Source organism: Podarcis filfolensis, assembly GCF_964270895.1.
Source record: "Podarcis filfolensis genome assembly, chromosome: 12".
NCBI lineage: Eukaryota > Metazoa > Chordata > Lepidosauria > Squamata > Lacertidae > Podarcis > Podarcis filfolensis.
The window spans coordinates 1616193-1630029 of record NC_139614.1 but is presented as its reverse complement, the minus strand read 5'-3'; the positions used below and the strand labels follow the sequence as shown (position 1 = coordinate 1630029).

At 42.5% G+C, this 13837-nt stretch overlaps 1 protein-coding gene across 2 annotated transcripts in view; it reads left to right on the top strand.

Moving 5' to 3' along the window:
• Positions 1-13837, top strand: part of CNTNAP2 (contactin associated protein 2) — a 999981-nt gene that overhangs the window by 527597 nt on the left and 458547 nt on the right. For both annotated transcript variants that reach the window (XM_083577628.1, XM_083577629.1), the window contains 3 exons: positions 1051-1235; positions 2759-2902; positions 6358-6622. In XM_083577628.1, the coding sequence (XP_083433754.1) occupies positions 1051-1235; positions 2759-2902; positions 6358-6622 (594 nt within the window). The remainder of the gene's footprint in view (positions 1-1050; positions 1236-2758; positions 2903-6357; positions 6623-13837) is intronic.

Here is a 13837-nt window from a genome sequence, read left to right as displayed (position 1 = left end):
CCCCCCCGAAGGGGGAAGCAGTGACAGCAGCAGTGAAACAGTCAGGAGGAAAGCTGCTGGCTGGGCGCGCGCGCCAAGTTCAAATGTGCAGGCGCGCGGAACAGCAGGAGACCCGGATGGGGAACCAGCTCCTAAAGCCCGCCGGAGGGAGGGGGAAGGCTCAGGGGACTCAGCGTCAGAAGAGTCTAGAAAGGGCGAGACCCCAACGGCCAGGCGGAACCAGAGGCGGAAGGAACTGAGGAAGAGGTGGAGTAAGGCTAGAATCTTAAATTGGTGTCGGGGGGGGGGAGACTCAGACGGAGCATCAGCGGTCTGACAGTTGAGACGTAGAGCTGCGCGCTGCGGCTCTGGAAGTGAAACTGAACTTCAATAAAGACTTTGTACCTAACAACGAAGCAGCGTTGGTCCTTTGTGAGCTGGGACCTTGGGCACCTCTGACACATGCTTTTATGATCTTGCATGCAAAACATACGCTCTACCACTGACCTACAGACCTTCCATTTATTGAATCTAGTGTTTCACCACAACTCTGCATGAAAAGTACCTCAGTATTTGGTGTAATCTTATCTGTTACTTTGTCATAAGCACTACTGTTACTGCTTTTTAGCCACACTTCTTTAGAGCTGGACTGGCCAACATGATGTCCTCAAGATGTTGTTGGACTCCCACCAGCCCTAGCCAGTGTTGCCCACGGGTGTTGAAATTCAACACCTAGAGGGCACCATTTGGGCTATTACTCTTTTAGAGCTTATTCAGACTGTTCGTTTATTCAGACTTTTTGTGTTCCCTTAGTCACATCCCAAGTGGTTCGTTATACGTGATCTAAGGTGCTACTGGAAGGATTTTTTAAAAAAAATTGTTTCAACTACGGCAGACCAACACGGCTACCTACCTGTAACTAGAAAAAAATGCTACCTTACAAAGAATATAGTATTTGTGAATGACAGGGCATTTTATTATAGTAGCATAGCAGCAACAGTGGCATGACAACTCACTACGTGGCCTTACATTTGAGGTATTCAATATTTCCTGCCCTCTTCTTCCTCTCAGGTAGCAACCAATATGGGTCAATTTATGGCCATACGTCTGTGACAACAGGTAGCCTCTTGGATGACCACCACTGGCATTCTGTAGTGATAGAGCGCCATGGAAGGAACATCAACCTCACGCTTGATAGGCATCTGCAGCATTTCCGGATCAATGGGGAATTTGATTACCTGGATTTGGACTATGAGGTAAACAATTACACCCCTTACTCTCTGTACAAATAAACAAATGACGCCCATCAGTATTCATTAAAATGCTTTGAAAATGATCAACTGATTTGTGCCTCTTGTGCAGTTCAAAAGCCCATCATTTAATCTACCGTTGGTTATCTCTCAATTCTCCCTTATTACTTAGCCCTGTTCTGCTATTACCACAAAGATGGCAAAAATGGCTTGGGGCATTTCTGTCTGTCGAAGCCCATTGCAACATCAGAGGAACACAAGTGAACAGCAGAGAACCTGCACGAGCAACGCTGACACCAAACCCTACATACATTAAGCAATATAGAAATATCGCCACCCGACCCCACCCATCTTTCTCCCCTCCACCCCTTTTCTTCCTAATGTCTCAACAAATGAAACTGATTTGTAAAAATGTTACATGGAAAAAATACGAGAGACATTACATTTACTTCTGTAAAACAAGAAAATCTTTAAGAAGAAAAAAAAGAATATTCAGTTCAATCTAAGCGGCATACCCCTTCTTGGGCAAAGATTATTTGGGTACCCTTTGAAACCCTGCCTGCCTACCACACCATTGTAAAGGAATAGCTTCTGGCCCCAGAAAGCCCAATAAGGCTCCACGCCTTAAGTTTGACAATCCACTTATATTTTTTATTTTGGAATTAGAATATAATTAGAATGTCATGCATTGTATTGAGTTTGTTCCTCCTTCTAAATCAGGAATGGCTACTTCCTGGCCTAGGGGTCTAATATACCACCAGATATATTCACTGCCCCACCCAAGACACCCAAGAGGCTTTTGCTGCAGAAGATATAGTACTGAGGTGAATGGGAAAGCTTACAAATGCACCCTCCCCAGTCATCAAGTTGATCTTTGGATGAGTAGGGAGGGGTGGTGTGTTTCTGTGTGTGTGTGTGTGTGTGTGTATGTATGCGTACACACACACATACACACACGTGCAGGAGTTTGGCTACACCCACTATTGGGTTGTTTCCCAGAACGAATGTGACCCTCAAGCAAAAAAAAGGGGGGGAGGTGCCTCCACATTCTAAATAGTGTGTTGAATGTGCCCAACCTTTTAGACGTTTAGATTCTCTAGTCAACTTTACCTAGAATATTTAGATAATATCTGAGCTTGGCTCCAGTCTATTTCCAATGGAAATTATAGTAATCGGTAGGATGTGTAAAGTTTTGCACAAGAACCCTCCCTGGTGGCTCCCAGTTGTATCACCCTGCTGATCAAGAAATTGGTGGAGCTGCTGCAGTTGCTTGCTGTAGGCAAGAGAACTCCACATCACAGCTCATGGACCATCACTAGATCAAATAATATGTTCAAAGGCTTGTTGTTGATTCATCTAGTTAAGTCTTCACAAATATGGGCAGCAGATAATAATAAAATCAATTCTGCACAGGTTTGTGTCACTTAACATTACCTGTGGTTCTGTGTTTAAAACTAAACTTGTTAATAAAATGCAAGAGTTAATGGATTGTCACTCTATTTTGAAATGTTTCATGCTTCTTTTCAAAGATCACGTTTGGTGGCATGCCATTTTCTGGGAAACCAAGTTCAAACAGTAGAAAGAATTTCAAAGGTTGCATGGAGAGCATAATATATAATACCAATAATATCACAGATATGGCCAGGAGGAAGAAATTGGAACCTTCTAATGTGGTGAGTACATCATTTTGTGATCATCTAAATTGAAACACAGCAGTTTATTTATATTTTTGTACAAATTTACAGCTCCCTTTGTATTACTGCCAGATTTCTTGAAATAACTCAGTGCACATGTGAAGGATTATGAGCTGCTTTAAAAGAAAATTCCATTCATTCCTTTAAATACAAACTAGACCCTTGAAATGTCTTCCTATCATCCAGGGAATTTTCTAGTGGCCTGAATGAATGCTGTTAAGCCTCACAGTGGAAAAAGCCATTTCTAATAACATGTTTGTGCTTTTAAGAAGCTTAGGCAAAAGGAAACAAGCAACACATAATTCGCCCCCCCCCCCATTGACCAAGATTTTGAGATGTTATTCCAAATTTCAGTCTGGTATCTGAGTTTAGGAACTAACATCTTTTTTGAGGGGCACTTTTAAGCTATTTACATAATGACCCTTAACCAGCATTCTTCTCATAGTTGCCTATTATGGGCACCAATTTTACATGCTACCTTTTACCAGCTGCACGGTTGCTCTCATGCCACACTGGGCAATGTCAGGGGCCGACTTTGGTCTTTCAAATTTCCGTGGCACCTTGTGCAAGCCCAAAATTTGTTCCCGATGCCTCTTGCCCTCCGTTCTGCTCAATTCACTACGTCATAGTTGTATCGCCCCACAGCACCCCCTGGGCTTGGTGCCCAGTAGGGCAGAACCAGTCACACTGCCCTAAATCCACCTCTGGCAATGTTCGTATCTTCCTCTAAACTCCCCTGGAGGTGGTTGACCACTATGTCCAGAGCTGCCAGGCAACTTCGGTATAGGCGTTATGACATAATGCCATTCGCTGCAGATCCGCTCTTAAAAGGTTAATAACCTAGAGCAAGTGACTCCATTCTCCATTAGGTGCTAAGTCCATGGAAATGGATGTAGAATACAATTTCTCCCTGTTACTGATGGTATTTCATTTTCTTCTTATTTAACTCCACAGCAAGACCTATATAAGCAGTGTTAGTAATGCATGAGTGCTTCAGCAAGAAACTATTGTGAGCTGGTATAATTTGAGGGCTCACTTGATCTCCAGTGCAAAGAGAGGCTATAAAAATTGCCATCTCCTTTGTTTCAAGCTGAGTTACTTCCATTGCCTTACCTCTAGGAAAACAAGATCAATTTTCTTCTAATTAAATCAGCATAGATTTTCATTTCTCCCCTCTCGCTCTCTTTGTTGCTGTTATTGCCCCATGGGATTAGTTTAGCATTAAAAAAAAGAATACGATGATATGCATTCTTTGAAGAATCTGAAAAGAAATGCTGCATTTTTGTGGCTCCAAATATAGGATGGCCATGTAGGCCTCACCACAGCTCCACATACAATTTGCATATGCTGGTAAATATATATAGATACAAATTTAGAAACAACTGCTATAAGGCTCACCATAGTCTGGAAGACTGTGACCATGCAACCTGTGCTCCCATTCAGTCTTGATGTTCAGATGGGCAACATCAAGGTTCCTCCCCACCACTCAAATGATGCTTTATCTTTAAACTGGATTTGGCCAAGACAGCCCTCCAGATATAGGATGCCTTCAAATAGAAGACTGCCTCCTATGAAGGAAGACCCATGGGCACCCTGTCCAAATGCATGCTATGTCCAGAAGAGAGCGCAATGGAGATGCTTCCTCTAACCCATCACCATGTCTTAAAAAGAATGGCATGACCTGCTCATGGCATTGCATCTTTGGCCACAACGTCCACAGCATTAGCTGCAACACTAAACTCAGGGATGAATATGTGTGAACAGTTTTCCTAGAACTTCGTAATGCTTGCCTGTACTCCATCCATGACTATTCCTCTCCACTTTCACCACAGATTTTTTTTTTAACTGAGCAAGAGCACACTCCTTCAAAAATGTCCTGACACCTTCTTGCATAAAGAATGAAGCGGGCAGGTCAGCCCTGAGGGATCTTCTTTTTAAAATAAAAAATTAAAAACCCTTCCATTATTTCATTGTTTGTAAAATGGGAATAAATTTCACTTCCTTTCCACGTTTCTCTGTACCTTATCATGGGTACCTGGCTTATAACTTTGAAAGAGGCATGTGTAGATCCAATAGTGTAGACAGATTTTCTGCTCATATTAATTTTTCCAATTTTCTGTAAGAGGAAGGAGGACCATGATGGACAGAGCAGAGGAAAGAAGCAAAATTAAGGCAAGAGGCAGCTATGCTACAGAGGGCAAGGAATGGGCTGGGAATGAGAAAATAAAAGGGGATGATTCAGGGGGCTATGCTTATTAATGTTGGGTGTATTGGTGGAATTTTCTGGATCATCGTAGAAATGCTAACTAGATGTGGGCTCCTACTGACTCCTACTGCTTTCAGCCTACTTTAGTCCTCGTCCATGCGCATGGGGGGGAACAGGGGTAGGGAACATTATGGCCTTGTGGGACTACCTACCTGCCAATCTTCTGACATCATAATGGTTTCAGGTCAGGGGTGTAGAAGGGGAGGCGGTGGGGGCAGTCTGACCCAGGTGTCATCCCTGAGGGGGGTGACAAAAAGGCACATCATGGGGGGCTTGCCCCGCCCCCGCACAGCTCTCCCCCGCCCCCGGGTGCACAGTGTGGCTGCCGCTCCGGGCTTCCATGCAGCTAACTCTGCCACTGTGTCAGGTGACTGACGGTTGATCCCATCTGCCCCTCAAAGCTGGCCCATGGGGGTGAGAGTGACCACGCAGGACTGGACTCCCCACACAACAGCTGATGCGCAGAGTTCACTCCTGCGTTGTGGAGCGGTTGAGCGTGCCTGCCAGCTGCCCTTTGGGAACTAGCTTGCGCCCCTGAATCAAGCAAGATTGACCTCCCTGTGCACCATTTGATGCGCAGGGAGTTCAATCTTGCTTTCCAGTTGCAGGATCTATGCGCACCGCTACTTGTTCCACACCTGACATCACATGTGGCATCAGGGATTGGGCCAGTGGGTGTGGTTTTGGGAGAACGTCCTTGTGGGCCAAATGGGAAGGTCCTGGTGGGCCAAATTAGCCACAGGTCAGAAGTTCCCCACCCTTACGTACAGAACTGTTGCAAAGATTGCAAATAAATACTGCATGTGTAGCACTCTGAACTCTTGAAATTGCCAAGCACACACACACATGCAGTATATGTTATTTTACTTTGCATTCCAAGGTTGTTACTAAATTTTGAAATTAGGAGCAAGTTTAGATTTCTTGCGCACAAGGAATCCTGTGGGAAGTGAGCAGAGTTTATACATTTCTCAAGGATGTTCAGTAACTTTCATACATCCCTCAGTAGATCAACATGCTCTCTTTTGAACATTGTTTTACTGGATTCAGGAGGAAATTTTAAGGTCTCTAAAAACTGGGGTTTTTTTAGAAATATGTCACTTTTCTCATGTTGTTTTTGTTTTTGGTGTGTGTGTGTTACTGTTTTTGCTTCTGTTTTTGTTTTTAATAGGGGAATTTAAGCTTCTCATGCGTGGAGCCCCATACAGTGCCCGTCTTTTTCAATGCTACCAGTTTCCTGGAAGTGCCTGGTCGTCCAAATCAGGACATGTTTTCAGTCAGCTTTCAATTTCGGACTTGGAATCCCAATGGACTTCTGCTGTTCAGCAATTTTGCTGAAGGACTGGGCACCATAGAGATTGACCTAATAGAAGGCAAAGTCAGTGTCCATATCAATGTCACTGGAGTCAAGAAAAGTCAAATAGACATATCTTCAGGTGAGCTCCATAAACTCAAGATACTGGTTTTCTTAAATTCCAGTCATTTTGCTTTTGCAATTTGGAGCTATTTCTCCATGTGGATTTGTGCTGTAAGGAGACACTGCTTTGGTTGTGGTGGACAAACTGCAATTTTGCATTTGAATTAACGGGGTTTTTTTGTCTATAAGACGCCCCCATGTATAAGACACCCCCTATTTTGGGGGACTCTGATTTAAGAAAATAGGGGGAGATGGCCCCATGTATAAGACACCCCCTAATTTTTGACTTTTTTAAAAAGGGAAAAAACCGTGTCTTATACACGGAAAAATACGGTAGCTCGTCGCAAAGGCGTCAGTGCTACCGCAGTTGGAAGAAAACTGCCAGGAGAATTCTGAAGTGGATGCATTATTTACTAAAATTGGAATTCATATGTTACCTGAATTTAGTATCCTGTATCAGAAACACTGCAGTGCAGCACAGAAGAGGAGAGATAGAAATTGATTCCTCCCTGGCCCTAGAGGGGTGTGTGAGTTTGTGTGCTTTATATGTTATTCTGAAGTGAGAAGCTTCAGGGCAACAGCAATTGTTGCCATTATTAATGCATTTATAATGCAATATTGATGTACATAGCGCCTTATAGAGTAACAGAACCAAATGCTAAGCAGACAGCTGCTCCATGGAGCTTACATTGTAAATTTTGACATTGGGGAAGACCACAGTGTGAGAGAAGGAACGATGGGAGACATTTTATTTAACATTTTCTAAATACAATAAACAACAATATAATGGAGCAGAGGAGGAGTAGAGATCGCTCCCCAGCTCCCCAAGGACTATGAAACTGCTTAAAAAGAAAAAATAGCATTTCTTTCCTCTGTTAGTTCAGCAAAATGGGATAGCAGTTTCACCTGTAGATCAGCGCAAGATCAGTTTAAGTTTGGTGCTGGGAGTATCAGATCTTTTGATATGCTTTATACCAGGCATAGGCAAACTCGGCCCTCCAGATGTTTTGAGACTACAATTCCCATCATCCCTGACCACTGGTCCTGTTAGCTAGGGATGATGGGAGTTGTAGTTCCAAAACATCTGGAGTGCTGAGTTTGCCTATGCCTGCTTTATACATTTCTCATCTTGGTAGCTGTTATTTGCCAGGAGCTTGAGAGACGGAATCATGACTTGTCTTGGCCAATGTGACCATCCATAGGGAAGCACTTTTTTTTTTTTTTTTAAATAATATTTATTAAAATTTTTCAAAAATACAAAAAATATCACTTTACGGGACTCCCCCCTTCCCCCACCCCTACCATATTCCCCTTTCATATTGTTGGCCAAACAAGTTCCCCATTCAAATTGAAACTTAATTTGTTTTACAGTAAAAAAAAGAAAAAAAAAAAAACAAAAAAAACCAGTGTTCTTTCCCCAAGACCCACCCCATGTCATTCCACAATTTCCATTTTTTAATAAAAGAAGCACCCCAGATAATAGAAACAGAAAAGGTAGAGAATAAAAAAATATAATGAATAATAGACCAATTCAGCAAAAAATAACCAAGTTGGCAAGCCTTTGGAGTTTTAGTTCTCCCCCCCCTGTCCCCGGTTTAATTTCCCCCTGACCATCAACCCCTGGTGTCTGCCTGGAATTCTTAAGACCATAAATCACAACTTTTCCCCAGCTCCTTGCTGGCTTTTTCTTTTTTTAAAATTAAAAATAAATTTTTTTGAAAATCAAAATTATTATTATTATCATTATTTTTCAAAACTTTAACTTCAGTCTTTAATAAAACTGTAATAAAACTCCCTCCATTGTTCTTTCCAGGTTGTAGTCTGATTTCCCTTTGTTCCGCTGCTAAAACGTTGTAGTTCGAAAGTTTGGTAAGTCTGCAGGGATGGTTGTTATTCAGGGGCAAAACCTTACGTTCAGTCCCTTCCTTTCTTCAATAGAAAAATCTATTGTCTCCTTTAAAAAAACAAAAAAGAAAACACCCTGAAGACGAGATGTTATTTCCGTTTTGCAGCTTTCCCAGAAGATAACCAGTCCTGTAAAGTTCCATTGGTGTTTTTCCACTTTCCCAATCCTTGTAATGTCCCGAAACTCCTCAAGGGGGATTGTTGTATCTTTGTTTCCTCTAATCCAAAAGTCAATTTGTTATCCATATTCGCCATTTTGTATCCAAATTTTAACAAGTTGTAGCAAATTGTATCAAATTTAACCAGCCAAGTTCTCATAATAAAATCCACTCCGCTTTTCGACTTTGACAGCTATTTTGACAGCTGTCAAGATCTCCGACTCCTTTCACCAGGCTCTCTCTTCAGTCACCCCGGTTCCCAGGGGGGGGGGTTGCGTTTCCCTTCTCCAGTTCCTCCTCCAGCACAGTTCTTGTAGTTCCCCATCGTGAAATTTTGGATTTTTATCAGCAATGCAGGCCTTTTTGGGTCTTGGTTTCCCCGTCCTTGTTTTGGAAAGTTTACAATAGGGAGGGGACTGACTTCCTTTTTGGATCCCCCCCGCTCGTATCCAATTCGAAAAAAAAATTTTTTTTTTCCTCCTTTTGAACCCGATTTCCAAATTTACTCACGGGTTGTTGTTGAAAAGTCCGAATTTTCAATGGAAGAAGTCAGCGCTCTCCGCCGAATGGCATGCGGCTTCGCTCAGCAGGGGAAGCAGAGAACTCAAGGCACCACGCTTCTCCCCGGCACCCGATCCGTAGCCTTTAAAAAGGCTCCTTCACGAGTCGGGAGGGCGCTAACGGTGCAAGCCGAGTCTCCATGTCCACGGCCTCCGTGGCCGTGGTTTCTAAGGGTCCCCGCATCGCCGGTGCGGTAGAACCCAGCCCCTGCCGAGCAGACTCCCTCCGGAGCTCGGAGGGAGTCCGCCATTCGGCGATGGCGCCAACCCGGAAGTCCCATAGGGAAGCACTTTTTAGTCCCACTTCAATGGGATCACTGCTGGCTGTGAGGGTGAAGGTCCTCTGTGCAGGGAAGCGGGTGACTTGGGCAGCAGGGTGCTCATTTTACTAACGGCTTGGTATTATTTATTTGTTTATTTGCCCCACCCTTTTCCCTGATGGGAGTGTTTAAAGTGAAAATGACATCTCTCTCTCTCTCTCTCTCTCTCTCTCTCTCTCTCTCTCTCTCTCTCGTCTCATTCATCACCATCGCCCTTCCAGTTCTAGATGTATTTTGAGTGTAGAGATAATATTGTTGTACACAGCTTATTCACTTCAAAGCCACTTGGGGGAAGGACAATACAGTGGTACCTCGAGTTACAGATGCTTCAGGTTACAGACTCTGCTAACCGAGAAATAATACCTTGGGTTAAGAACTTTGCTTCAGGATGAGAACAGAAATCCTGCAGCGGCCGCATGACAGCAGTGGGAGGCCCCATTAGCTAAAGTGGTGCTTCAGGTTAAGAATCCCATTCTCAGATAAAGAATTTCCCACTCCTTTGCCCATCATTGTTGTTTGCAGAATGGCAAGAGGCTAATGCTGATAACATTTTCATCAGGAAGACAGTGGTGCATGCGATTCCTTTACATTAATATTATGTCTTATATTTTCACTTACTGGAGGATTGTTTGAATGGACACATGCAAAGCAGACAGGAGTCCCGTGATTTTTAAACCTCAAATAAACCAGAACAGTTGTGAACTAAGAAGTGGGGTCAGCACAAACTAGTGTGCTGCTCAAACACAGGGGCAGTTTTAAAGCTTTTATTTGGAATGGCAGCTACTCTACCTCATCATGGGTCCCTTGATAGTAGCACCTTCTGACACACGAGGAGCCTGTTACCAGAAAGAAAATTGGGTGGTAACTTCTACTCAGAGTAGGCCCACTGAAATTTATGAGCACAACTAATTTAGGTCTATTAATATCCCCAGGTCCATTCTGCGTAAAACCTCACTGAATACCACCCATGTTCCTTCCCCATATGAGAATAGGTGCTTTCTCATATGGAAAGGAGATGCTGAACTCTGCCAAAGATGTTTTAGCAATTTAATGTTTTATGCCCAAGATCTTAAACATGAAGTAATTATTTTAAAAATACATTCAGTAATTACATTTCTTCCTGTTGAAACAATACATACTTTTCTTGTGACAGGGGTGCGTAAAAATTAAAATAAATTGGTAAAATAAGGGCATGAGCAAGCCCTTAATTTAATCATATTTAATTCTGATTAATAACTGGAATGTTTTCTAATTGGGAGAGGCTACGCAATTTTGAATTTTTTATTAGAGTCCAAGCCCATGCATCTTCCAGAAGACGGGCAAAATGTTTCTCATCAATCTATCCTGTCTATGGTGTCCATGGAAGATGTGAAGTAGCTGACATATTCTTAACTTGCCAGAGCCTTTGAGAGAGGGCAGACTTTGCCTTTGCTGCGCTGACCTGACATGTTAGTTTCTCAGCCAATTCTCAGACCACACTCTGTTACACCAAGAATCAATGCTCAGCCCAATGCCAGTTTTCCAGCTTCTGGCTATCTCTGTGTTCTTTATATAACACATGGTAATGATTTACTGAATGTATAAATTGTTCAGGTGGTGGTAGAAACCCACTTAACAGGCACAGGAAAATGTGGTGCAACCTTTTAGAGTAACCAGATGAGATTTTGTTGTCTAGCAGGACAGGTGTCTGTGATTTCGATGGGACAAGCTGTTTGTTACTTACTGCTGTGGCAATTGTTTATATACTTGTTCTTTTTTATTATTAAAAAAAGAGGGGGGACACAGAGTCGTTGTTGAGTTGTTATGAGCCCCCATTCTCCGAATAAAGCGACAATTCCCAGAGTTCCAACATGGACATGGTTTTTTTTGGGGGGGGGGGTTGTACATACAACGCCCCTTTGTACATATGATTATATGGGGAATTACATGCGGTCGGTTCCTGCTATTCTTAAAACTGCCTTTGCCTAGTGTCACAGAGGTACCAGGTTTGGAAGCTTCTCCAAGCTCCTTTGCAGTGTTAAAGTAAGAAAAAAGGGAGACCAAGCCTGTCCCTTCATCTGTATTGATTTGTGTGAGGTATTTTGTGACTGTTTCAATGCACAGATTTTTTTTTAGAATTTCCCCAGAATTATCCTAATAAAAAAGGCAGTGGAAGACAGGAGTGCCTGGCGTGCTCTGGTCCATGGGGTCACAAAGAGTCGGACACGACTAAACTAAACAACAACAACCTGTTGGTGAGATCCAAGAGAGATGACCCTCTTGCTGCTTCTTCCACTTTCTGGGAAATGAAATTGTCAGCAAGGCAGTTAAGGAATTTGTTGGACCTTACATTCTTGGCAAAGCTTGAGTTCCCACACATATCTGGGTAGCTGAAGTCTCCCATGACTGCTATATCTGTCCTTTTTGAGTGCTTGGCAATATGCTAGGAAGGTATCCTCCCTGATTTGTTTGGAGAGAAACTATGAGCCTGGGTTCAGACAACATAGCAAGCTAAACTCTGCTTATTTAATGTGTAACAGGAGCAAGAGAAGAGTCAACCAACACAATGTTCGTTCATATTAAACCATAGTTCATTTTAAACTATAGTTTTATGTGATGTGCAAATGAGGTGAACTTCTCAAGCAGTCCACATCTCCATCTCCACTTCCTTTGTAGCTTCCTTTAGTTGTGACTTTCAATGCACTGCAAATCCATAAAAAATCCTGAATTTTGTTGGGTATATGTTAAGCTCCTACAGTAATGGTGAATAGGGGTTGTTTGGGTATAGTTGTTACCAGGACAATATTGTATCTGTGACTATATTCTTAGAAAGGTGAGTTAGAACCATAGGTGTCACAAGTAGTTAAGTAACTTTCAAAAGCAATGGCTTTGTTAAAAATAAAGAAGCTGCATAGCCTGAATTAAATGGTGCAATTGGGATTATTTGTGAACCAGCTTCTATTACAGGAACAAAAGTGTAGCACATTGAAATGATAATTGTGTTGTTGATTTTTTTAAAAAAAAAAAAGCTCTTTGAAGGTTGTTTGCATTTGTGTAGACTGCTGTTAACTTTGCCCTTTAAATTCCATCAATTCCCATAATAATGGAATATTGATGGAACTGATGAACAGCTCCAAAAGAGACTTCTTAAATCAGTCCTATATTTGTAAAATTGTGGCTACATAATGCTGAAAATTTACTTCTAATGCACTTTTATTAATGGAATTACAGAACCATAGAGTTGGAAGGGACCCCAAGGGGTATCTAATACAACCCCCTGCTATGCAGCTAAAGCATCCATCCAGTGGCCATCCAACCTCTGCTTAAAAACCCCTAAGAAAGGAGAGTCCACAACCTCCCGAGGGAAACCCTTCAACTGTTGAACTGCTTTTACTGTCAGGAGGTTTTTCCTTATGTTTTGTTGTAATCTCCTTTCTTGTAACCTGAAGCCATTAGATTCACTCCCCCAGAGCAGGAGAAAACAAGCCCTTAAGATATTTGAAAATGGCTATAATATCTCCTTTCAGTCTCCTCTTTTCCAGGCTAAACATACCCAGCTCCTTCAGGAGCTCCTTGTAAGGCTTAGATTCCAGACCCTGGATCATCTTGGTTGCCCTCGTCTGCACACCTTCCAGCTTATCAATATCTATCTTAAATTGTGGTGCCCAGAATTGGACACAGTATTCCAAGTGTGGTCTGGCTAAGACACAATAGAGTGGTACTATTGCTTCCCTTGATCTGGACACTAGACTTCTGTCGATGCAGCCTAGAATAGCATTGGATTTTTTTATAAAGACGTTGAACAACAATGGGCCCCATTCCAGAACCCTGGAGCACCCCACTTGTCCCCTTTTTTCAGGATGATGAGGAACTCTTAATGAGTACTCTTTGTGTTCAGTCAGTCAACCAGCTACAAATCCACTTAACAGTTACCTCATTCAACCCACATTTTATCAGCTTCCTCACAAGAATATCATGGGGAACTTTTTCAAAAGCCTTACTGAAATCACGATACACTATGTCCACAGCATCCCCCTGATCCACCAAGCATGTAATTCCATTAAAAAGAGAAATCAGATTCATCTAGCACTACTTATTTTTGAGAAACCCATTCTGGGTCTTAGTAATCAGAACATCCTTTTCTGAATTATCTGTCCAAGGACCTTCTCTGGTATCGAAGTCAAGCTCACCGGTTTGTAGTTACCCGAGTCTTCCTTTTCCTCCCTTTTTAAGATGGGGACAACATTTGTCCACCTCCAGTCTGCAGGGGCCTCACCTGTTCTCCAAGAATTCATAAGATTATAGACAGAGG